At 37.2% G+C, this 25,098-nt stretch overlaps 1 protein-coding gene across 1 annotated transcript; it reads left to right on the top strand.

The window, feature by feature from the left end:
• The first annotated feature begins 3,407 nt into the window (after nt 1–3,407).
• LOC130220751 (interferon-induced very large GTPase 1) lies at nt 3,408–16,839 on the top strand. The gene is made up of 7 exons (XM_056452984.1): nt 3,408–3,479; nt 3,934–3,999; nt 4,214–4,291; nt 9,493–9,537; nt 9,624–10,244; nt 10,375–10,436; nt 10,528–16,839. Exons 3-7 carry the CDS (start codon nt 4,249–4,251, stop codon nt 15,280–15,282), a joined length of 5,526 nt encoding a protein of 1,841 aa, XP_056308959.1. The 5' UTR covers nt 3,408–3,479; nt 3,934–3,999; nt 4,214–4,248; the 3' UTR covers nt 15,283–16,839.
• Nucleotides 16,840–25,098: the final 8,259 nt, after the last annotated feature.

Below are 25,098 nucleotides of genomic sequence, written 5' to 3'. Positions count from 1 at the left end.
GTATGATCAATTTTCATTTTAGTAAAGTTAGGGATAGTGTATGCCAAAGCTTACCACAGGTGCATTCGGGAGAGGTGGGATGTCTGGATAATGAAAGTTATTAGTATTGTGGATGAATCTTACATGCAAACAAAATTAACATATTTTTAGTAACATGAAATCCCCTCAAAATGCAAAATATGAAGAAAAACTGAAGTGAATAGTAAAACATTAATTTAACTCTAATGCATGAGTTAAAATAGACATAGGTTATACAAACTATCTGTTAAAACATCAAGTATCATCTATTTGTAGTTATACACTGATATACACTAATACTTGCAGTAAATTAATGTAATTGATCAGAAATATTCATTTTGATGTGTTATTTATTTTTACAAAGTAACAAAGCTTGTAATGTATGTAATTACTGTAGACATATACTTCGGTATACCTTAGTCCCTTCTGAGAAAAGTAAACATCTCAGGTAAAGTATTACAGTATGTTATGTTTTAAATTCAGGTCATCTGCTGTAGTTTTATTTAGAGGAAAAAAAACTGTTCTGACCTATAAATAAACTTAAAGTTGGAATTAAACAGAAATTGAGATTATAATTAGGGTTGGGTTGATAGACGATGCCATCGTCCATTGCCAATGGCTGGAAGACATCATGATCCTGAGCCATCATTGCGATCCTCCACCCTGCCCCCGTTGCAGCAGCAACCCACTCCGCACTCAGGCCCCATTTACACTGATTCGTCTTAGTTTTAAAATGGCATTTAAAACAAAAACGATCCACGTCCACACTGGCGTTTCATCCAGCATATCTGAAAAGCCCTCCTTCCAAACTATACTGATGAAAATGCACACCACGTGACCACACACACAAACAGGCATGCGCTGCAGCATACGCGCACGTCTGAGCTGCAGGCAGTCAGCCGGTGCTTGGGGCACAAAATCCCAGAGAGCAGCGCACGTCGGACAGTTTATCAAGGATGTAACCTATCGCTGGCGGGATATTTAATTAATCTTGTCTCTATCTCACGACTCTTTGGTGTTTTGAATCTATCAGGGAACGTGTCACAGCATCAGTACACTGCTTTAATCTTTCGCTTTTACACTTTCACTTAGTAATTTTAGCGTAAACGTCAGATACTGTTGGTTGTGCCCCTTTTTTACCAACCAAGTTTGTGGACGCCATTATAACGACACAGATCACCCTGCCTATGTGGAAAAAGTGATTGACTGGTGGTAATCTGTGTGTTACTTATCTTTATTTATGATTTGGTTATGGGTAAAACAAAGACCATGTGGGTCAGGTAGTTGAAACGGTAGGCTACAAATAATTAATTTGTTATGAATCAATTATTTATTCATACATGATTAATTCACCGCCGCCTACGACAACGATGCCATCGTCCATTGCAATGTTTCTCATTAGATATCGTACGATGCCAAATTGGTCAACATCGCCCAACCCTAATGAGAAAAAAATGTATGACAGTGCTTTATTATGTACATTTTTGCAAAATAATGAAATGTGCAGATACCTCTTTTTTAAGAAGCACTACTATAATATACATATTAAAATAAAAAGAGAAGGCTTTGATTTCATGCTGACTTTAAGTGGAGATGTCAGTAGCTATGTTTCCATTTAAAGATGCAAATTAAATTTATGCGCAAAACTGCAATATGGCATAAAAGACGTGCGAATAAAGCAGCGTTTCCATCCAATGAATCAAAGAAAACAATAGTCACTTACTGATTAAGTGGCGCCAAATATCAAAAGCAAAAACGGAATTCGCTGTTGTAGGAGAAGCTGCGTCAATCTTTATTTCTTAAATTACTTGCATCTCAAAAGACAGTATGCTAACACACAATGAGTGCGTGGTGAAAGTGTGAGATGCGGAGCACAGATGCTCTTGACAGTTCTGGAGGTCATTAATAATATGACATTAATACTGAAATGGTTCAGGCGTTTTAGATTGTCTAAAACAACATTTCAGATGTTGTACAGTGTACTCAGCCTGCTGGTTTATCCATTCACACACATTTTCATCATCACATGATCTCTTATAACAACATCACATGACCTTTTTTAATGCACATGCTGGAATTTGTTTGGTAAAAGTGTTTCCATCGTAGTTTATGCATGTCTTTTCTTATTAAACAAAAATCCTACTTTATCCTACTCAATTATGCGCATATGTTTATTATGTGCATTTTCAATTTTTATGCACATCTTGGCGTTTCCATCAGCCAGTTTTTTTATGTGCATATCCAAAATAAACATAAAAATAGGTGGGTGGAAACACAGCTATTACATTTGGCAGATGTATGACTATCTTGAAATATTTCATGTTGGAAGTTATGTTGTTGATCCACTGTCAGCTGTCAGGTGATTTTTAATGATTTTACTTGTGTTTTTGCTGTTAAAAGTAAATGTAATTTTTTATAATATTAATTATGGTTGTCTTTAAAAAAATGAATATGAATCAATATTAGACTTTATCAGTTTTATACTCTACATGCATTATCTGTGTTTAAAAGATGGAAACCAATGCCTGATGCACAGCTATTTAAGAATTGATATAATAAATAGTAAGGCCGGAAGATAAATATTAGTGAGTGGATTTTTTCTCAGACATGCAGGAGTAAAGGACCACAGACTGGTGAAATCAGGTTTGGATCAAACTGTGGAGAATCCATCTATCAGGTATGTGGGGATTTTCCCAAAAAAACTGATCCAGTTCAGTGAAGGATTGTCAGACTGATTAAAATCAGCAAGTCATTTTTTAAAACCATTTACAATCTGACCTTTATATAAATCTATAAATCAAATTTCCCTGGAATTTCTAAGTCACTTCAATTCAAGTATGACACCTTTGCCAACAAATAATATGGCACACAAGCTGTTTTACACTCTCTCTCACACACACACACTCATACAGTACAGTCAATTTAGTTAATCAATTCCTCTATTGTGCATGTATTTGGACTGTGGGGGAAACCGGAGCACCCGGAGGAAACCCATGCCAACACGGGGAGAACATGCAAACTCCACGCAGAAATGCCAACTGACCCAGCCCGGGCTTGAACCAGTAACCTTCTTGCTGTGAGGCCACAGTGCCACTATGCTGCTATTGTCAACTAATCCATAATTTGTTTAATTGAAAACTGTTTTAATAATTGATAATAATTTTAATAATGAAAACAGTTTGATCAATTATTTCTTTCAGCCCTGATTTGTTTAAAACCGGGTTTTCATTTGGAGAAATTTAACTCCTTTTCAACTCATTTGACCTTTTCAATACTCATGAGGTTTTCATTTGATCCGGTTTTTCTTGTTATTTTAATGTTTTTCTTCTGTGTAGAACTTTACAACTTAGCTTTCTCTTTCGTTCACTCCACCCACCTCAGTTCATTTACTCCACCACCTGTACAGACAGAGAATCATTTTCTTTGTTCCTGGGGAAATTAAACAACACGACATCTTGCAGGTACAGTATAACCTCTCTTTATACCCCTTCTCTTGACATTTTATATATTGTAGATATTCTTGGTGTGGTAAATAAGAAGTGTTTTGCTTTATTATAAATGTATATTTTGTTGCATAATTGTAGCACAACAGCTTTCACGTTCATCTGTTTTTGTTCTCAAAAACAAATCTGTGTGTCTGTATTGTTAAGTGTGAAACCTAAACCTTTAGTCAAAAATGATACATATATTAAATAAATATATACAGGTAGCAGTTAGCACATAGTTTCATCAAAAATGCTGTATTGGTTCTTTACAGCCAATGACAATCGTTATGATTTAACATTGTACAGGATTGCTGTAACACAAAAACAAAATGTATTCAGTTAATAAAGTCTTTTTCAGTTTTGCTTTAATATGTGTTGCTTTGTTATGTTTTATTATGCATTTTCACAAATTAAATATTGACAATTACAGAAGTTCAAAAGAACTCAACACCTGGAGGCTTCAAACCTGTTCTGCTGGTTCAGTGGGCCACATTGCGTAAGTTTGGTACAGTTTATATTACGCTATAGAATACAGATTACTTCTAATGAGCTTCACTGTATAAAACTATTAAAGGTGCCTGTGGCAGAGAGTAAAACTTCTGCTAAAAATAGTCTGAATTCAGAGTAAAGGACCATTCAATTACTACATAAGCAGATATTGTACTTTATATGTTCTGTAACTTTCCACCTTTTTTTGTTTTTGTTTTTAGAAACACATTGTAACCCCGAATTATTGTGTTTGTCCATGAGAACAACAATGGAGGACAGAATGGACAGAGAAAGCAATTGTGAGTGAATAGTGTTCATTTCAGTTTTACTTTATAAGCATCTTTTTTTTTTATCATGATGCACAGCACATTTCATTTAAATTGAGTTACACAGACATATTTATTGAATTAGCCATTTAAATTAAAGAGACAATGTGTTCAGTGAAGACTTGTGAAGTTGAGGTTCAGTCAATTATCATATCATCAGTCAATTATTGCACAATGTTCATCTGAATTAGTTATAAACCAAGCGCTTATTTAACTTATGGAAACTAGGCCATAGTAGTGAACAAATGTGTAGCTTTCCTGACGTAATAACAAAATAGATGCAATGGAATTCGATTCCCTCTTTGTTGTATAATAGAACTGAAAGGGATTGTATATCCACGTCTTAAGAAAATATAGCTACAGTAAAACCTCACCTCAAGATAATTTTCTCAAGCAAACTGCATGCTACAATGTGCCTAAATGCATGTATTCATGGAAAAAGTGACAATACTAAATATAAATCCTTAATTTTTCAGTCTGTGCCAATTACTGTGAGCATAGCATTCCCATATGAGTTTAATTGCCCTTGCCTAATTTAAAAATATTTTGAAGAATTTTATATAATGTAATATATTTTATATATATATATATATATAAAATAATGGACTTTTACTTTTATATTTTGTGTAATTCATTTTATTAATTGGTAACTACTACTATGTTATACTTTATTATATATATATAATTTTTTTTAAAGCAGGTATATATATTTTTCAAAACTGTATTAAATTGATTGATGTGCGCAAAAGATACAAATAAAAATGACCTATAAATATATGTAAAGGCGATGTTTAAAGATGTTTTCCAAGAAAATCACAATTCATGATTGTATTATGCTTTGTGATATTGGTTATAATATGTTGCTTGCCTGAGCAGTACAGCCATACTAATTTCCTTATTTTAAAAACAAAGACGTTACAATATACACAGTAAAATTTATGGCAGACATTTAGGCCAAAGTGGGCGTAAGTAAAAATCTTTCTTATATTTTGTAATGACAATGATTAAATAAAGAACAAAGATTCTCATTATCAAATACAGACTAGTTATTGTGGGCAACATTAAGAAGATTATGGGTAATCCAACAGCTGTGACTTCATACTGACTTTAATAGTATTTTTCCTACTACAGACAGCAACTGGTTTGTCGGGTCACACCTTAATAACTTCTTTTGTGTTCAGAACAAAAACGAAATTATTTCAGACTTGAACAGGCATCAGCATTGTATAGTCTAGTCAGCTGTCACTTTAAGACCTGCACACATTGTCAATCATCTGCTTTTCTTTTTAATTTCACTTTAGACACCAATTTTTTTCATGTAAATTTTGCATACTTCACATAAAACAATCTTTTACAAGAATAAAAGAAACATCAAACACAAGCATAAGAAATAAAAACAACAAAGAATTAAAATTATTAAAAACAGATTAAAAAATGTGTTAAAACCTTTTTAAAAGAATGAAAAAGTTAAAGAGATAATTGTCGTGGTCACCAAGTAGAGTACCTACCAGACACACTAGAGGGCACTCTAAGGGAATTTGGCCAAGACACAGGGGTTACCAGTGTTGCCAACATATCAATTTTGTTGCTAGACTTAGCAACAACATTTTCAAAAATCACTTAACAAATTTAGCAATGTTTAACATTGATTTGGCTACTTTTAGCAATTTTTAAAAAGTGACTCAAAAGAGCAGTGGCTGCAGGCTTCGCTCAGTAGAATCAAATGTTAGCTGTTAATTTACTGATATTTGTTAACATGCATAATTGTTGGTAATTTAGGAAGCAATAAATTCCAGTAAAGCTATAAATGTTATCACTTTTACAAATGTGTTAATTTCACAAGGTAAAAAGAGTAAGTACACAAGCTGTGATTGGTTAAAAGAATGTAACTGTTCATTATCAGTGTTATATATCAGTGTTATTATACAGTGTTATCAAAAAGTGTTTGTATTTTACAAAACGTCAAATATAATTTTCATACAAATATAAATGGACATATTTCAAATAATGTTTTTGCTGAGATGGCCTGTCAATTTAAGAAAACATTAATTATTTTGTATGCTACATAAAGATAATTTTTATTAGATATTTGTTGTTCATCTAGATGTAATGTTTTAATATAATATAATACACAGCGCCTCAGATACTACGCTTGTCAGATACTACGTGATGACATCACTGATATGCAAAAATTAGTGCGTGACGTCATCTGGCAACATTTTTTATTGGAAATAGTTGGCAACACTGGTTACACCTCTACTCTTTAAAAGAAGTGCCATGGAATTTTTAATGAGCACAGAGAGTCAGGACCTCAGTTTATAATCTGATCCGAAAGCTGGCGCTCACTGACATTATAGTGTCTCCTTCACTATACTGGGGCATTAGAACTCACACAGACTATAGTTAATCGCTCCCTGCTGGCCTTACTAACACCACTTCCAACAGAAACCTAGTTTTTTAACGTGGTCGCCTATTCAGGTACTGACCAGGCTCAGACCTGCTTAGCTTCAGGTAGGGCTGGGCGATATGGCAAAAAAAAAAATCTATTTTTTTTCATAAAGTTTGACCGATTCACGATTTCGATTTCGATTTTTTTTTTATTGTGTAACTAGTCAACTTAAAACATTACAACAACATGACTGAAGTAACATTCTCTTTTTAAGTAACTTGAAAAACCATCTGGTTAAGGAACATTGTATTTTTAATGGCCATGCCATACATAAATTGGTCAACAAGGTGTAAATAAATGTAAAACAAATTCACAAGTTAAATATCGTTGCAGAAGATTTGAATGAAATAAAGTAAATATTGTGCAATTTGAATTAAACATTGAATACTTCTGAATATATAGTAAGAAAATAACCATTTTAACCAATGTAAACATTACATCAGTCAACTCAAAAAGTTAAGCAAATTTAAAACAGTTAAAAAAAAAAAACTTTGTAGACCATCATGCAAACAAAGCATGTTGTTGATAAGTCACATGTAGCTGTTCTTTACAGGTTTCTTGAGAGAAAGTTCTGTCTACAGTCTGACTGTATGGGCTAATGTAGTTTTACTACCTTCAATGGTGCAATTGCATATATTGATGAAGTATTGATACTTTGACTACAAAGTAAGCATAATAAAAATGTTCATTTGCTTTGTGTAAATTAAATATAAATTAAAGATTAAGTAGATTAGTTGATTTAACAAGACAATGTGTCAGTAAACAGGGCGCCTGTTAATAAAGTTTCTAATAACTACCTTTTCTAACAAAGGCAATAATTTTCATAATAAATGAAATGATTACTTACGTGCTGGTCATAAGCCATGTTTGTTAAGGTGATGATAAGATCACGTGAATTATGGTTCGTCGTTTAATCGGCGTCCAATCCCGGCTAACTTCCGGAAAGGTAGAGTAGCCAATAGCGCTAGAGATAACAAGTGAACCAAGTCCCACCCCAGGACTGACAATATTCCAAAATGTTTCGCGCGAGCAGAGAGAAAAACCAGCGAGCGAGCGGAGAGAACTGATCGCGCGCGCGCGCTGTAGGCATGACCTCGCTCGCGAGAGCGTACATCGTGCGCACAGATGATGAGGTGCGCGCGCGCGTTTTCTTCGCGCTGGATCAGTTGAGCGTGAAGATCCCCTGTGCGCTCGCGAGCTGTAGTTTTCTCGCGTGTAGATCTGTAATCTGCTCACGGTTCACTTCTCCTCGCGCGCAAACATCACCGCTGCGCTCGATTAATATTGGCATTGATTTGCCGCCATAACATTCTCTGTTACATTCCTTCATAGAGCACCGTACTCTCACTAGTGAGCGGCTAATTAGGCGCGCCATCATGTGGTCGGACAATATTGCCTCTTATATTGTACCTAATAGTTTTATTTAAAAAAAATCGCGATACCTCGATTTAATGAAAAATTAAATCGTCTTAAAACGTAAATTCGAATTAATCGGAAAAATCGAAAGAATCGCCCAGCCCTAGCTTCAGGTAGTCATGAATTTGAAGAAGACATATAAATGTCGATTTGAAAATGAAGTGCTATAAATGGAAATCGCTGCTATATAAACAAATAGACTTCTAACAAAATGCCTAGGTAGGGTTGGAGCAGCTGTTCGTAACTTCTTTTTTAAACTGGAACATAAAGTCCACACTAGGGGTGTAGTAACTACTAGCTAGTTTGTAACTAAATTTGCTCTTACTTTGCTTGCACTACATGTTCTTAAGCAAATCGTAGTTCTTAGTAGGTCTTAGGCTCTCCATTAAGTAATGCGTAGTTGCATTAAATGATGTAATATCCAATAAGAAGCATTTAAATAGTTAATCTTTTTTAACATTCTGCAACTAATGTGTCCATATATAACTGTCCTATGAAAATTAAATGACAAATTACATTTTCCATACATTAAAGTCAGTCACTAATAACAGATGATGCACATACCTGCATAGCAAGCCGTGAATGCACACGAAATACACTTGAAGTTATCAAAACATGATTTTTTTTTATATCCTGCACATGAAAGACGAAAGGGAGAAAAACGAAATGACAAGATATTCTCATTTTAAGTCAAGCAATTAACACAAAACACTCCTTGAAAGAAAATTAAACTTCTTCCACAAGCTAAAAATGTGAGATTTGGGAACAAATAAAGGCTGTGAGTAGAGGGAGATATTATCGGAAGCTCCTCAATGTAGACCAATCTTGCTGTCATCTCTTTTCTACCATTATACATGGGGAGAGGCTGCCGTAAATATTTAGTTGGAACATAGCGTTATGTTTAAACTAAGTTAAGTGGTGCAACACAAAAATGTTTAGTAGTGTGTAAGTTGTAACTTCGTGTCTCTTTAAGGATGCTTTTATGAATAATATGATTTTTTTTTTATTTTTTATGTTGTGTAAAGTTATGAGGTAGAAAAGCAATGATGGGCGCACTGCCATGTGGACAACAGAAGGTTCAACTTTTTTAGGGGTGGCATTCAATAAAATTATACTATGTAATACATGACACTAATAATATAATAATATAAAATATTGTAAAGTCAAAACAGGGAGTATTAGTTAAATGTGATCATTGTGTAATTTATGCACTTAGAATTACTTAGATGTAATATCTGCTCTTTTGTATGTAGCGCCATATACAGTGCTGCAATCGTGTCAATGTTTTGTAATGTTTTCTGCACTGCAGTGAATACATGCAGTAGAAGCCTGGACTGGAATCCACCTGTCATGAGTAAGTATTTCAGTTAAACTTCGGTCTAGCAAGTAAACATACTTATTGCATTTGAATGTAGAGAAGAACATATGACTTTTTTTTAGGTTGTAAAGAGTTACCTCTAACCCTTGTGCTATTTGGAAATTCTACGTCAGTCCAGTCTGGACAAGACAACATTCTGTTTGGAGAAATACAGTTCAGTTCTCATGCTAAAGAAGCATCAAGGATTGTTCCTGTTCAGAGGGAAATAGCTGAGCGCAATGTCAATGTGATCAATTTGACTGGCTTACATGAGGCTGAACTGTACCTGGATTCTGCACATTTTATTGATCAACTAGTGAAAGTAACTGCAATCCATGCCTTTGTCTTTGTTGTGCAACTGGGCCAGCTTACAGATGGTGATAAGCTGAGTCTTAACTGGCTTCAAAGAGTGTTTGCTGATAAAGTTCTTCAGTTTGTGCTGATTCTCTTCACCTATGAGACAGAAGAAGAATGTGGCTCTATTATAAATGATCTACAGAAAAACCCAGCTCTGAAGCAGCTGCTGGAGAAATGTGGAGGACGATACCACACCTGCAATAAGATGATGAACAGCCAGTCAGAAATGAGAGAACTGATGAACACGATTGAGTGTCTGATTAATGAAAATCAACAGCAGTGCTACACTGGAGAGATGTATAACACAAAATTAAGGCAAAACTATCACAAGAGTGAAATTGAAAGAGGTTAGAAATTAATGTTTTATTCTTGTTTTAATGATTCAGTATAAATAACTACCAAAATGAGTGATCACAGTTACTTCTTCAGAGAACCAATTTTTATTTCAGTTGTCTGGTTTTCCTTTTTCCCAACCAGGAACAGCCACAAGCAAGAAAGAGAATGCAGAGCGTTTCACAAGCAAGAAAGAGACACACAAGGTATGTCCTGGCTTGAGCGTAATTATATGTATTGCTGCAACTTACAAAATGATTATAAAGGTTTACATTCATGTTGCTGTTTCATTCACAGGAAAAAGTTTCTATAGAAGAAACAGGAATGGAAGCAGAAAAGGAAATTAATCATCTTTTTGACAGACTTCATCTTCAATGCGGACATCATAAACTGAAAACTGCAGATGTTCTTCAGTTAACTGCACATTCATTACAATCCCATGAGTCTTGTGCTGAGGAGAAGCTGAATCAGACTTTCATACAAAAACTACTTATGATGAACTATAATGCAAGATACATCAGTGTTGAGGAAGGCAATAAACAGCAAAGGGACAATGATTCATATGAAGAAATGGGTGATATTTTTAATGTAATGTCTTTTTATAACAAAAGAACAAGTCAGTCCGAGCGAATTCACCCGATGGATGTTCAGATGGCTGCGTTTCATTGTGCTGATGGTTTCCTGAAACAGCTGATGGTCACTAAACTGTCCCAGTGTCAGTTCGCTCTGCCTCTGCTTGTTCCTGATCCAGAAACACAACAGATTGAGTTTCCTCTCTGGACATTCAGACAAATCAACAAGAGCTGGAAGATCAGAAACACCAACAATGAAACCATCAGTCAAACCCAGCCGATCTACAAGGCACAAACTCCAATGGTGTTTTTCTTCAGGTTTGGCTCCGTGTCTTCATCCAAGTCTCAGCTGATGAACAGTCTGATCAATGAGAAACACAACACGTTCTTCCACAGGAACTGCCCAGGCAGCAGCAGATCCAGAGTCCTGATGGATGGAGTGGTGGAGATCGCCTGGTTCTGCCCTTCTGGAACAAATGATGATAAATTCACTGACTGTGTGGCCTTCTGTAATCTACATGGAGATGCAGGAGACCATGAGAAACAGTGGAAGATGCTCACTGAGATGGCCTCAGTCAATGTGCTTCTTCTACAGAAACTAGACAGAAATGACAGACATGCAGCAATAATTAATAGCCTTTACAAAGACAGAAAGCCACTCATTTGTCTTTTTGCTGATAATGAATCTGCTGTAACTGAGCATATGAAAGGGAAATTTCAGATTGGATTAAAAGACAGAAATCAGGCAGATATCTCTAAAGAACTCAAAGGAGCTATAAATGATTGTCTCTCAGAATCATCTCCTACTTTTAGACTTGAATATGTGTCCAAACACTCAGACATCAGAGTAGATGAGGAAGAAGATGAAGACTGCAGGAGAGGAAGAGCAGCAGCACAGCAGATGATCAGTTTACTGGAGAAGAAAAAACTGACAGAAATCAAAGAATCATTTCTGCCTCATCAGGGGAAACTGTGGCATCAGTGGAGTCAGAAGAACAAAGAACTACATCGACTTCGAGGAGATGAGTTAGAAATGGACATCAGTAGAAAACAAACAGACTTAAAGCTAATTCGCCAACAGCAGCATGAATCTGACATCAGTGAGTTTATGGAGTTCTTCATTAAACAAATGAACTCAGATATCAGAAATAAAAATACATATTTTCTGAAATGGCTTGAAATCCTATTGGATGATTATATTTCCGATGACCTTTCTGCTCTACAACACAAATATGATGAAAAGTGGTCAGCAGTCTTAAAATTGAAAGAGAATGATGTTTATGAATCTGAACAACTCAAAGCTGAAGAAACTGAACTTGACAAAATATCTGAGGATCTTCAAGGGGCAGCATTTGGTCTGGAGCATATCATGAGGGAGATTGGTCAGATCTATGAATCATGTTCATCTGTGAAGGAGAACAAGAAGGACCTGCCGGTTCACTTCTCTTCTATCCCGGGTGTCGCAGCAGAGATGATGATCTCTGGGTTTCCACTGGAGCTGATGGATGGAGATGCTGCTCATGTTCCTTTGGTCTGGATCTCTGCTGTTTTTGATCAACTCATCCAGAAACTGGGAGACCAGACCAGAGTCTTTGTGCTGTCAGTTTTAGGGATCCAGAGCTCTGGGAAATCCACCATGCTGAACGCCATGTTTGGACTCCAGTTTGCCGTCAGTGCTGGCAGGTGCACCAGAGGAGCTTTCATGCAGCTGGTCAAAGTGTCTGAGGAGATGAAAACACAGATGAACTCTGACTATATTCTGGTTGTTGATACTGAGGGTCTTCGTGCTCTAGAACTGGCTGGAAGGTCAACAAGACATCATGACAATGAATTGGCCACGTTTGTTGTTGGTTTTGCAAATTTGACACTGATCAACATCTTTGGAGAAAACCCATCTGAGATGCAGGACGTTCTTCAGATTATTGTTCAGGCCTTCCTGAGGATGAAGAAGGTCAGACTGAATCCAAGTTGTGTATTTGTGCATCAGAACATTTCAGACATCACAGCTGGAGAGAAAAATAAAGAGGGTAGGAGACGACTGCTTGAAACACTTGATAGGATGACAAAACTTGCTGCTGAAGAGGAAGTCTATGATGCAGAACGTTTCAGTGATGTCATTAGATTTGATGTTCAGAAAGATGTGAAGTATTTTGCTCAGCTCTGGGAAGGCAGTCCACCAATGGCTCCACCAAACCCAAAGTACTGTGAGAATATTCAAGAACTAAAGGAAACAATAGTTTTTCATGCCTCAAAATCAGATGGAATGACATTGAAAGATTTAAAAGATCGTATTAAAGATCTCTGGGAGGCTTTAGTTAAGGAACGTTTTGTCTTCAGCTTCAGAAATTCCCTGGAGATTTCAGCCTATAGGAAACTAGAGAACGAATACAGCAAGTGGTCCTGGAGTCTTCGCAGTGCCATGTTGGAAATTGAGAACAAACTAAACAATCAAATAGAAAATGAAGCTATTCATAAGGTTGAGGAATCTGATTTACACAGCGAACTGAAAAAGACAAGTGAAGAAGTAACAAAATCTGTGGAAGAGTTTTTTGAGAAAGACAAAGATGCTGGAATATTAATTAACTGGAAAACCTCATTTAACATCAAAGTCATGGATGTTCAGGAGAACATTGTGAGAGAAACAAAGAGAAAACTAAATGACATTCTTCAGCAAAGGGACATGAAGAAAAAGATTGATGCTCAGAGGACACATCATGAAAACACTCTCTATGAAAAGAGCAAAGAACTTGCCTTAAAACTCAAAGATAAAGCCAACAATGATGATACACTGAAAGCAGAATTTGATTCATTTTGGAAACAATGCATGAACAAGATCACCACAGATATTCAACCTTCTGTCAAAAATGTTGAGATACTAACCGATGTAAAGCGACTTCTCACTGATGTATATCAGGGGTGTCTTCCTGTAGACCACTTGGAAAAGGGTACTGAGTACAACAAAATCTTTACAGTGACAAGTTATTCTCAATATGTTGTTTTCAAAAGGTCCACAAAAAGAGAGCGTACAGAGGCTGGAAAGGATACTAGCAGAACAGAGAAAGAATACCGTCAAACTCTGTCTACAGAGAATGAAATTAATATAAAAAGCTTTGTCAATGATGTCTTTCAGGAGTCGAGCAAAATTATAGAGTCATTTAATATTTCAAAGATGGGCTACAACATTAGCTACATTCAACAACTTATTGATCACATCAAGGCAAGAGTAACAAAATACCAAGAAATATCAGTGAAATATGTGTTCAAGAATGAATTCTTTGTGGATTTGGTCTGTTGTATCTGCCAGAGAGCAAGCAAGATGATAACGGACCAACACAAACTGTTCAGAGATGCCAATGATCCTCTTCTCTACTTGGAGAGAAAAAGAGTGGAATACTATAGTATTTTCCAGAAATACTGTAATGGAGCTGCATCAGCTGCTATTTTTGGTCACATCATCTGTCAGAAACTGAAGGAGCCCATAGAGCAGAGCATCTACAAGAAAACTGCCAGAGATCTGACAGATGAAATGAGATCAAACTGTGAATCACTGAGTGGAAACAGATCAAATCTGGAGAAACACATCCTGAAGACACTGGCAGAAGAGGAGGACTTTGACAAATACATGAACTACATTCATAATCCCAAAGATCACTTCAAGAGTTTCATCAGAGATGAAGTCAGTCGCTACATCAGAGATAAGTTCAGCATCAGTGTTTTACCCAAGATGAAGGAGAACAGTAAACTCCTGCAGCAGAAGATCATGAAAGCAGCACATGTATCTACTGAACATGTTCAAGTCAACAGTGGAGATGTTGGTTTGTGGTTGAAGAGTTTCACACAACAGCTCTCAGATCAGCTGATCTTCTCTGAAAAAGACCTCAGTGGAGTCAAACATGATGATGTTGATGATTTCAGACTCCTAGAAGATGTGATCAGACAAGAGCTTACTGCTGTAATGTCAGACATCAGCTGGAGATTCAACACAGACACATTTCCAATAAAGCTGGACTATAAGCTCAGGCCAGATGAGCTTCTGATTGATCACTTCTGTCAGTGCTGTTGGGTTCAGTGTCCGTTCTGTCTGGCCATCTGCACAAACACCATAGAGGACCATCATGAAGATCATAGTGTTTCGTTCCACCGTGTAATTGGTCTAAATGGAATACACCACTGGAATACCTCCTTCTTGTCTGCCCATATCTGCACATCAGCAGTAGTGAATAGCAATCTTCATTTTTGTCCTGATGAAACGCGTAAAGTTCTCTGGAGAGATTACAGAACAGCAGGAGATATTTATGAAAAGTGGAGCATCACCTCTGATCTCTCTGAACTGCCCTACTGGAAGTGGTTTGTGTGCAGATTCCAGAAAGATCTGGAAAAATACTATGATAAAACATTTGAGGGGAGAGGTAAGATCCCAGACACATGGAGAATTTACTCACAACAGGAGGCATTTGACAGTTTGGATAAATACATTTAAACAAATGAGTTTCTTTTTGAGTCTTTGCAAATCACAGAAAACCATTTTAGGTCATTAGAACAGTTTTAGGTTGCTGTTTGATTTAAGTAAATCTGAAATCAGCTCAGGTAATCAACTGCAGTTAACAATAAAATATATCAGAATTTGATAAAAAGAAAAGAGTTCTGTTTTAAAGGCAGGATTGGTAAATATTGGTTCAAACATAACATGGTTTGAAAGTCTCTTTATATAGGTTGTCCTACCTGTCTGTTCAAATATATATTGCATATTTATTGGCACTCTGTTTATGAAGACAGGATACGTCATCAGTGAGCAGAGTGCAACAAATCAAACATTCCTTGGTGTACTCACACTTGGTGATCTGAACAGCTAAAGGAGGATCAGCTAGTTTGACTATTGTGATTGATACATGTATGTTTATATTTTTCTGGCTTAAGATACTGTATAAACCCTAGTAGTAAAGAAAAGACCCACATTTTACAAGTATAACTACTTAGGTACCGGTATCCTTTAATATTCTAAATTAAATTCCATGTGTTTGGTCCAGGGGTTTTCTTGTATTATGTGACAATACTTCTACTGGCTTTGTAACATGTTTTGGTTGTCTTGATATTAGTAGGGATGGCTGACAAGAAACTGATGCTTGGAGAGGGTGTCAACATCCCAAAGTGCAGATGTTTCGAAACACTGCTCTAGAGCATTTTAAAATATCCAGGTCACATGACTAAAGCAATTTAAAGGATTGGTCATTTCACAAGTGTTTTGAGACCTGGCATATCTGACAAATCTGCTTTTGATAGACAGGGTCAGAAACAATACCACTATCGCACATAGCCTAGGTGTCTTTATGGGCATAGTGCAACTGCACTGTGAACATCTCGAGTTTGAGTGCCAGCTTGTACAGAAATTGTGATTTGATGTCTTTAATTAATGTCTAAGAAAAAAACAACACATATTTATTTACAAAGAGCTCATTCGAAAGTCACACCAATAATAAAACAAAACACATGACAAGAACAAAGCAATAAACACCCAAACTTTAAATGACTTTGTTTGCTTCACCGGGATTCAAACCCTACATGTCTGCATGTCAGTCAGGAACACTAACCACTTCTCTAAATCACTTAACAGTTCAGCCATACAGTGTAAGACGTAACTTCTCAATTCACATAACAGTTTCTTTGAAGTTGTTTCAAAACAATACCTATGAATAATGACTAAGCTCACTGTAGAGACGTGTTTTCAAAGCCTCCACACATTTGCTTTGACTATTTCAGTGTTTCACAAAGCCATGCTCTGCCCACCACTAGCTGCCAGGTCTTTTATTTTTGTAGTTTCATGGTGTCTTCCTGTTTCCTTCCTTGTTTCATGTATCTAGCTCCCATCGGTTGTTTCATGTTACATGTTTGATATATATAACCCCAATGTTCTCTGTCAAGTTTTGTTTGTGTAATCCTGCTGTTAGTGAATTAGATTTTTGTTTTGTTATGCTATGCCATACCATGTGTTATGTTAAATGTTTGCTACTTCATTAAATCTGTACTTGGGTTCTTAAAATTGCCTTCAGTAGATTCATTCATTGCAATCTTTTTTTATTTTGTCATGTTAAAAATTGTAACATTCTTTGATGCTTTGTTACTTCTTTATATTATGTTACATATTAAATTTAAAAAAAATCTGAATAATTCTGATTCTGATACAGAAAGTTTTCTTGCCATTTTTGTGTCGCACAGGATTTTAATTTATACAGCGTTTTCTCTCTTATCTGACATATACAGTTCAGATCATGGAGCAAGCCAGCTTATGATCCGAATTGGCTGTGTTGAATAAGAAAGAATTACTAATGTGTGGTTATATTTTCAGGCATGTGACTGTGTTCCTGTCCCAGACGTTCTGTGTTGTGTTCTCCTGCTGGTTTCCCTGTGCTCCTCTATGTTTTCCTAGTTATTAGGTGTGTCCACTCTTGTTTCTGTTTTCTCTGTGTATTTAAGCCCATAAGTTCCAGCCCTATGTTGTCTGTCATTGTATGTGAATATGTCCTCCTTTGTCTCCAGCCCTGTGTTTCTTTAAGAGGTTTTAGCTGTAAGCCCAGACTAAAGTATTCTCTGCTCCATATTCCCACCCTTGGAGTATTTCTTAGGGTGCTGCTACATTACTTCACTGGAGGATGAGAGCAGGAACGTCACTTGTTTGAGTCCCAGCTGGGTCGGTTGACATTTCTGTGTGGAGTTTGCATATTCTCCCGTGTGGGTTTCCTCCGGATGCTCCGGTTTCCCCCAAAGTCCAAACACATGCGCTATAGGGGAATTGAAGAGACTAAATTGGCAGTAGTTTATGAGTGTGAATGGTTGTTTCCTATTACTGGGTTGTGGCTGAAAGGGCACCTGTTGTGTAAAACATGCTGGATAAGTTGGCAGTTCATTCCGCTGTGGCGATTGTTGATAAATAAGGGACTAAGCTAAAGGAAAATGAATGAATGAATATAAATATGAATGAAAAAAAAATTCTCTGTTCAAGAGCAAATGCATGTCTGTCCTCTTTGTGTGACAAGTTTGCTAGCTAGTCGAGTTAGCACACTTTCATTCTCCCCACTGAGCATCATCCAAGCCAGCTGCAGATAACGCCCAGCATAAACAAACAGTGTGGGAGTGATGCCATCCCTCGTGTCAGAAAGATCATTTACACTTTATAAAAAGATTTTATTCAGACATGCTATGTGGAAATTTCCACTATGAGGATTTCATCTGAAGCTAATCATCTGAAAGATTTTAACCTCTAAGTGTTAAAAACTCTTTTTTTTTCTCACTCAAGTTGTTCTCCACTAACTTCCAAAGTAGTTTATCCTACTGTTTGGTCACCCATATTTTTCAATATTATTCATTTTTATTATAATTCTTTTTGTTATTAAAAATTCCTAGTAGAGTTTCTTCAGTGTATCTTCTGGGTTCAGCACAAGAAAGAATTGAATACAGGTTTAGGACATTAACAGAGTGAGCAAATACTGACAGAATTTTTTTGAGGGGTGAGTTAATCTATCCCTTAATGACAAATGGCAGCATTAGTCTTGAGCCAGGGTGTCCACAGGGTCTTAAAAAGTATTAAAAGTTGATAAATCAATTATGAGAATATGAAGGCCCATAAAAGGTATTAAAAAGTCTTAATTCTGCTTTTACGAGGTCTTAAATTTAGTTCAAGCGTTGTCCAATGTGTTTGACTCCAAAAAAGCATAAATATATTTATTTTCCTTGATCGGTGAGCCCGGGTGCGTCCAGCCAAGCTCCTCTGTCCGGGTGATGTCACGTAATTTGCAACAAACGTGGGAAGGTGATGTGACGCTCTCCACATGTGACAAAACCATAGAGCAGGGTTATTCAATTGGCGGCCAATTTGTTCCGGGCCTCTAAATAGTGTGACCAATACATCAAAAATAAATTTAGTTCAGTCGATAAACAGTACAGTTATGATGTGACGTGCGTCTGTTCAATATAGCATGAGCTGCAGTTGAAGGCTGCGCTGAGAGTGAGTCACCTGACATTTAGCAAGTGAGTGGTGCGAGCAGCCAAAAACATTTGGATATTTAAGCTTAAAGGCTTCTCAACGCCGCGTTTCTGTTGCAGGGAACAAAACTGCTGCAACTAAACAAAGTTATGCCAACTCTGCGCTAGTTTAAAGTTTCGAGCTTATAGCTACAACAAGGCTAATACGCACACACTTGATCAACTACAGCAGCAGGCTGTTCACATAGGCATCTTTTCTGCGTGCAAGTTCGTTATTTCCAATATTACATTTACATTTAGTCATTTAGCAGACGCTTTTATCCAAAGCAACTTACAAATGAGGACAAGGAAGCAATTTACACAACTATAAGAGCAGCAGTGAACAAGTGCTATAGATAAGTTTCAGGTGTGTAAAGTCTAAGAAGCAAAGCATTAGAAAAAATTTATTTATTTATTTATTTGAGAGAGAGAGTACAGTTAGTGGTATAGCCAGAGAGGCAGTTACAGATTAGGAAGGAAAGTAGACTAAATAGTTGAGTTTTTAGTCGTTTCTTGAAGACAGCAAGTGACTCTGCTGTTCTGATGTAGTTAGGGAGTTCATTCCACCAACTGGGCAGATTGAATGTGAGAGTTCGGGAAAGTGATTTCTTCTCTCTTAGGGATGGAACCACGAGGCGACGTTCATTCACAGAACGCAAGTTTCTGGAGGGCACATAAATCTGCAGACGTGAGAGCAGATAAGAAGGAGCAAAGCCAGAGGTCGCTTTGTAAGCAAACATCAGAGCTTTGAATTTGATGCGAGCAGCAACTGGCAGCCAGTGCAAACGGGTGAGTAGCGGATGTGCTCTTTTGGGTTCATCAAAGACCACTCGTGCTGCTGCGTTCTGAAGCAGCTGAAGAGGTTTGATAGAATTAGCTGGTAGCCCGGCTAGTAGAGAGTTGCAATAGTCCAGTTTGGAGAGAACAAGAGCTTGAACAGTGAGTTGAGCTGTATGTTCAGATATGAAGGGTCGGACCTTTCTGATGTTATAGAGTGCGAATCTGCAAGATCGAGCAGTTCTAGAAATGTGGTCAGAGAAGTTTAGTTGGTCATCAATCATTACTCCAAGGCTTTTTACCATTTTGGATGCAGTAATGGTTGCCCCATCCATCTGGATTGAAAAGTTATGGTGTAGAGTCGGGTTGGCAGAAACTTCAAGCATTTCAGTTTTCGTGAGGTTAAGGTGAAGATGATGATCTTTCATCCAGTGTGAAATGTCTGACAGGCAGGCTGAGATGCGAGCTGGAACCGAGGGATCATCAGGGTGAAAAGAGAGGTATAGCTGGGTATCATCAGCATAGCAGTGGTAGGAAAATCCATGTTTCTGGATGACTGTTCCTAAAGATGCCATGTAGATAGAGAAGAGAAGTGGCCCAAGAACAGAGCCCTGAGGTACCCCAGTGTTTAGATGCTGTAGGTTGGACACCTTTCCCCTCCACGACACCCTGAATGACCTGTGTGAGAGGTAAGATCTGAACCATTGAATAACAGTGCCTGCGATGCCCAGTGACTCAAGCGTAGATATCAGGATCTGGTGGTTTACAGTGTCAAAAGCAGCTGATAAATCCAGCAAGATGAGGACAGATGATTTAGAGTCTGCTTTAGCCAGTCTGAGATCCTCCACGACCGAGAGCAGGGCAGTCTCAGTTGAGTGGCCTTTGTTAAAGCCAGATTGCTTGTTGTCCATGAGGTTGTTTTGAGTAAGAAAGTCTAGGACTTGATTGAACACTACTTTCTCCAAAATCTTGGCCATGAATGGAAGCAGATATACCGGTCTGTAGTTTTCAAGTAGCGTTTGATCCAGGTTGGGTTTCTTTAGCAGTGGGGTTACCCTAGCCTGCTTAAATGAAGTGGGGAATAAACCAGAGTCAAGAGATGTGTTAATTATGTGAGTCAGTGTTGGTAAATTTATAAACAAGTTAAAAATAAGCCATCAAAAACAGCCCTAATCAGACAAAGATTTTGCAAATTACCTCATGAACAAGTCTCTTGGTTTTAGCATGCATGCCTTGTTTGGATATGAACCCAATTTAAATCTTTGCTTTGATGCTGGCACTAATGTTGTGCACGTGAAAACCACACACACATGCATACCAAAACCACATATACATGCATTGATATTGCAGTGGTAAAGCTTCCTGTTTAACAAATAACACACATACAGCAGTTTAGCTCTGCATTACAAAGTTAAGCATAGCACTTCACATTTTTAAAGTGTTGATGTTCTACTGAGAGTGACTTCCTATTTTCTGGCTCAGAGGATGAAATATTTTGACATTGTCACAGTTGATGCTGAGACCTGCTACAGTAAAATATTTAGAGCAAAACTTACTGAATATATTGATTAATTTTTACCAAACCTCTTATTTTCCAACTCTTTAAAGAAACGTGTTACTGTTTTTATTTTAGAGAGGAAGGCTTCTAGGACAGGTACAGTCCTTTGTCTTCTTCTTTTGACTCCTCCTTCATTTCTTCTGCTGTTTCCTGGTGTCTTTGTGGTGCTTTCTTTGCAAACTTGTAATCAGATTCCTCATGTCAATTTTCAGTAACTGATTAGGAGTGTTTTTTAAGGTTGAAGTCTGTAAACTCCATCTTTCCAGTTATCTAACTACATTTACTCGATCCTATTCTTTATAATCTCCTTCAGTTTTAATCTGTATTAATATTCAGTTAATTTATATATTAATATTACTATCTGGGGTTCATAACTTGTTACATTTGTAAGCATTTCATCATAACACAAGCCAAGAAAAACACTGCCACTTTCCGTGCGTCTCTGCTGATCAGAAATAAATGGCATAAAGGATCACTGTTATTTGTCATATGCTAGAAATATTAAAGGGAGGTCCATTTGGGGATTGTAGTTTTTAGCTGCCAAAGCCAACCCATGAAAACACTCCTGTGCAGTAGCAATGGGAAGCTCAGTCTACACGCTTTATATGCATTGCGTTAGCTAGTTCTAGAATCTACACATACTGCTATGCTCTCAATGTAACACACTTTAAAGATTGTTCAATTCAGGTCTTTTTTTGAATTAAGTGAACCTCAAATTTAAAACCCAGGCTCATTCTGAAAACGTAGTCCCGTGGACGTTTCTGGAGACCGCGAAGTACGTAGCCGGGGTACTTACGGCTGCATTTCATTTTTTTAAGCGAACGCTGCGGGGCGGTGTGACGCCGTTGCTTTCGGCGCTTGCCGGCCGGCCAGCTGGCCGCTCGCCTCTGTGTGGAGGGCTTTCCCGCTGCAACCAGTTTGTCCGGTTAGCTCTTTGTGTACTCTGGCGGACTCGAGGCGCAGAGAGGGGCTGACCACGACGACCAGGTTCGAGTCCGGGGAAGAGCAGTTGCAGAAATCAGGTAAGAAAACAAAAACAAAATCCAAAAAATGAAGCGAACAAGTTCGTCACAGGGTGAGAATGTGGTCAAAATCCGAAAACGTGGTAAAAATCAGACGAGGGCTTTTCTTTTTCTGGACGGCTTTTGTGAATCGTCGTTGGTTGGGTTTAAGGATGGAGGAGGTTGGGTCAGCCGATTGGCCGGTCGCACGGTCAATCATTCTGTCATCCAGGCAGACAGGCGGAAGGTCGTACGACAGCGGCCTCTAGCGGGTTTACGCGAGAATGACGCGGGGAAAAAGCGCGCACAGCGGCCTCTCGCGGATTCGCGAAAACAAAAAACTGCAAAAATACGTACCTCCCGGGACTACCTTCTCAGAATGAGCCTGGGTTGCAAATTTAAGTTAATCCATATGGTACAATTAGCTGCCTCTAAACTTGTGCCTTGAGCAAACCCTGTTGTGCATTTTATTTATTGTGTAGGACCGGCGGGGTTACACAGGGAGTCACAATCTGCTTACGTTTGTTTGGTTTCTTAGTTCATAGGTTGTTGGGCTCCCCATCTCCCAATGTTCGGACTGATTTGCTGAGTAGTTTATGTTAATAAATAATTCAGTACGAGAACTTTGGCCATGGGCAACACGGTGGCTCGGTGGTTAGCACTGTGGCCTCACAGCAAGAAGGTCACTGGTTTGAGTCCTGGCTAGGCCAGTTGGAATGTTCTCTCCGGCCAGTGTAGAGATTGCATGTTCTCCCCATGTTGATGTGGGTTTTCTCCGAGTGCTCCGGTTTCCCCGCCAGTCCAAACACATGCGCTATAGGGGAATTGAATAAACTAAATTGGATGTAGAGTATGAGTGTGTGGGTGATTCCCATTGCTTGGTTGCGGCATTCGCTGTGTAAAACATATGCTGGAATAGTTGGCGATTCATTCTGCTATGGTAACCTCTGATATAGAGACTAAGCTGAAGGAAAATAAATGAATGAATGAAATTCGGCTATTGTTTGTTTATGTTACATTTTCTTAAAGCTACGAGTCGTGTTTAAATGGGCATCATAACATTCTGGCACATTCTCTGAATTGCTCACCTGTCTTGTTGTCAATTATTAATAATTATTGTTATCATTTTCTATGAAATATGTTGGAAATGATGTAGATGTGAAAAAGCATAAGTGGTGCGTTCACTTCACAAGGCACACATGGCTTTATCAGTAATCAGCAAAATGAAGTTAACGGATGTCAATCTGACGAAAACAAAAGTGCATGAGGACGTCTTCTGCAAAGGATATGGTTACCCTAAACTGACCACAATCTCAAAAGAAAAGTCAATAATGGAAACTTTCGCTTTCGGGTAACTCACGCGATATCAAAAACATAGGCATTGATGTATACCACTCTATACCACAGAGAGCTTTCATTCGCTGTTTGAACATCAGGACACAAACAGGGAAAAACTTCAACTCTCAGGTTTGATTTATTTCCTTATTCTATAAATGTATATCATTTTAAAATTAGAAACAGAATGAGAACGTGAATATTTGCCAAACCAAGGATAGAGAAAAATTTGTTTTGATTTAGCTTTTTTGCATGTTTTATTATATTTTACAGTGATCAGGAGGTCGCTTTTGTTTCTTTTTTATTATTTTTTTCTTTCATATTTGTATATTTGTAGAAATATGGTAACAGGTTGTGGCCTTGAGATCATTTTGTCAAGGTAGTGACGTCCTTATATTATGGCCATGCAGTGAGAAGTCCTAAGATCCTATATTGAGATAGCAACATATTTTTTTCCTTCTGGCCATAAATAAACTGAATGAAATTTTGAACCAACTTAAAGAAACTACTGAAATTTGTTAGTTGTTGTTGTTTTTCAATATATAATTTAGCTTTGGTTTAAAGTTTAATATAACTTAATATAAATCCAGAAATATTTAATGTGGTTATTAAATATTATATTAATATTATTTAATACAGAGGACATTTAATTTTTTTGGTACAAAAAATATATATATATTTTGGAAAAAAAATACTTTCTATCCGAAGTGTATCTTTGCTTTGGATCAACCTTAAAAATACTATATTTTGTTACAGCTTAAATGTATTTTTACCCCTTCAAGTTATATTTTCGACTTGGTTGAAATGGAAAAAAAGGCAATCAAAATATTTAATCCACCTGAGGAAAAAAATACATTCACTTAAAGCCAAAATATTGCTTTTAGAGACCACAAATTAAGTGGATTACTTTTGCTCAGCTCAAATGTTTATGTTTTTTTTTTTTTTTTTTTTTTTGGGGGGGGGGGGGGGGGGGGGGGGGGGGATACTATAAAATTAAAGTAAACTTTGGACTAGACTAAATAAAATCTTTCAATTTTATTATACGCAATTTTATTTCATTTACTCAACTTTCTGATTTAGTACAAGCTATAACAAGAGAAAAGTTTCCTTGAGGTGGGTCAATATAGTTTACTTTTTTCCTTTATAACTTTGACCATAAACAAAAGCTACATTTGCTTTAATATGAAAGAAAAATATTACCTTAAACCTAATAACAAATCTAAAACATTATAAGTCTAAATAATGACAAGAATATTCACTTCAAAAGAATTTAATATTGATTGCACATGAATGTGGGACCAATGGCAAGTCGTGATGGATCTGCACACGGTCAGTAATGTGTATTTTATATAGTGCATTTATTGTGTATGGCCATACATCCAAAGTGCTTCACAATCATGAGGGGGGGTCTCTCCACACCACCACCAGTGTGCAGCATCCACTTGGATGAAGCAACAGCAGCCACAGAACCAACTATTGGTAGAGTGGAGAGCCAATTCGGTGGTCAGTAACAATCCCAATGTGATGGGGTGGCTGGAGAAGATCCTAAAGTTCAAACAAATAGCAAAGAATTATCACTTCTTGTGTGTATTGCCTCTAATTGATGAAC

This window comes from Danio aesculapii, chromosome 3, assembly GCF_903798145.1.
Source record: "Danio aesculapii chromosome 3, fDanAes4.1, whole genome shotgun sequence".
Lineage (NCBI taxonomy): Eukaryota > Metazoa > Chordata > Actinopteri > Cypriniformes > Danionidae > Danio > Danio aesculapii.
Note: the sequence above shows the minus strand (reverse complement) of the source record. Positions and strands in the feature narration are given on the sequence as shown.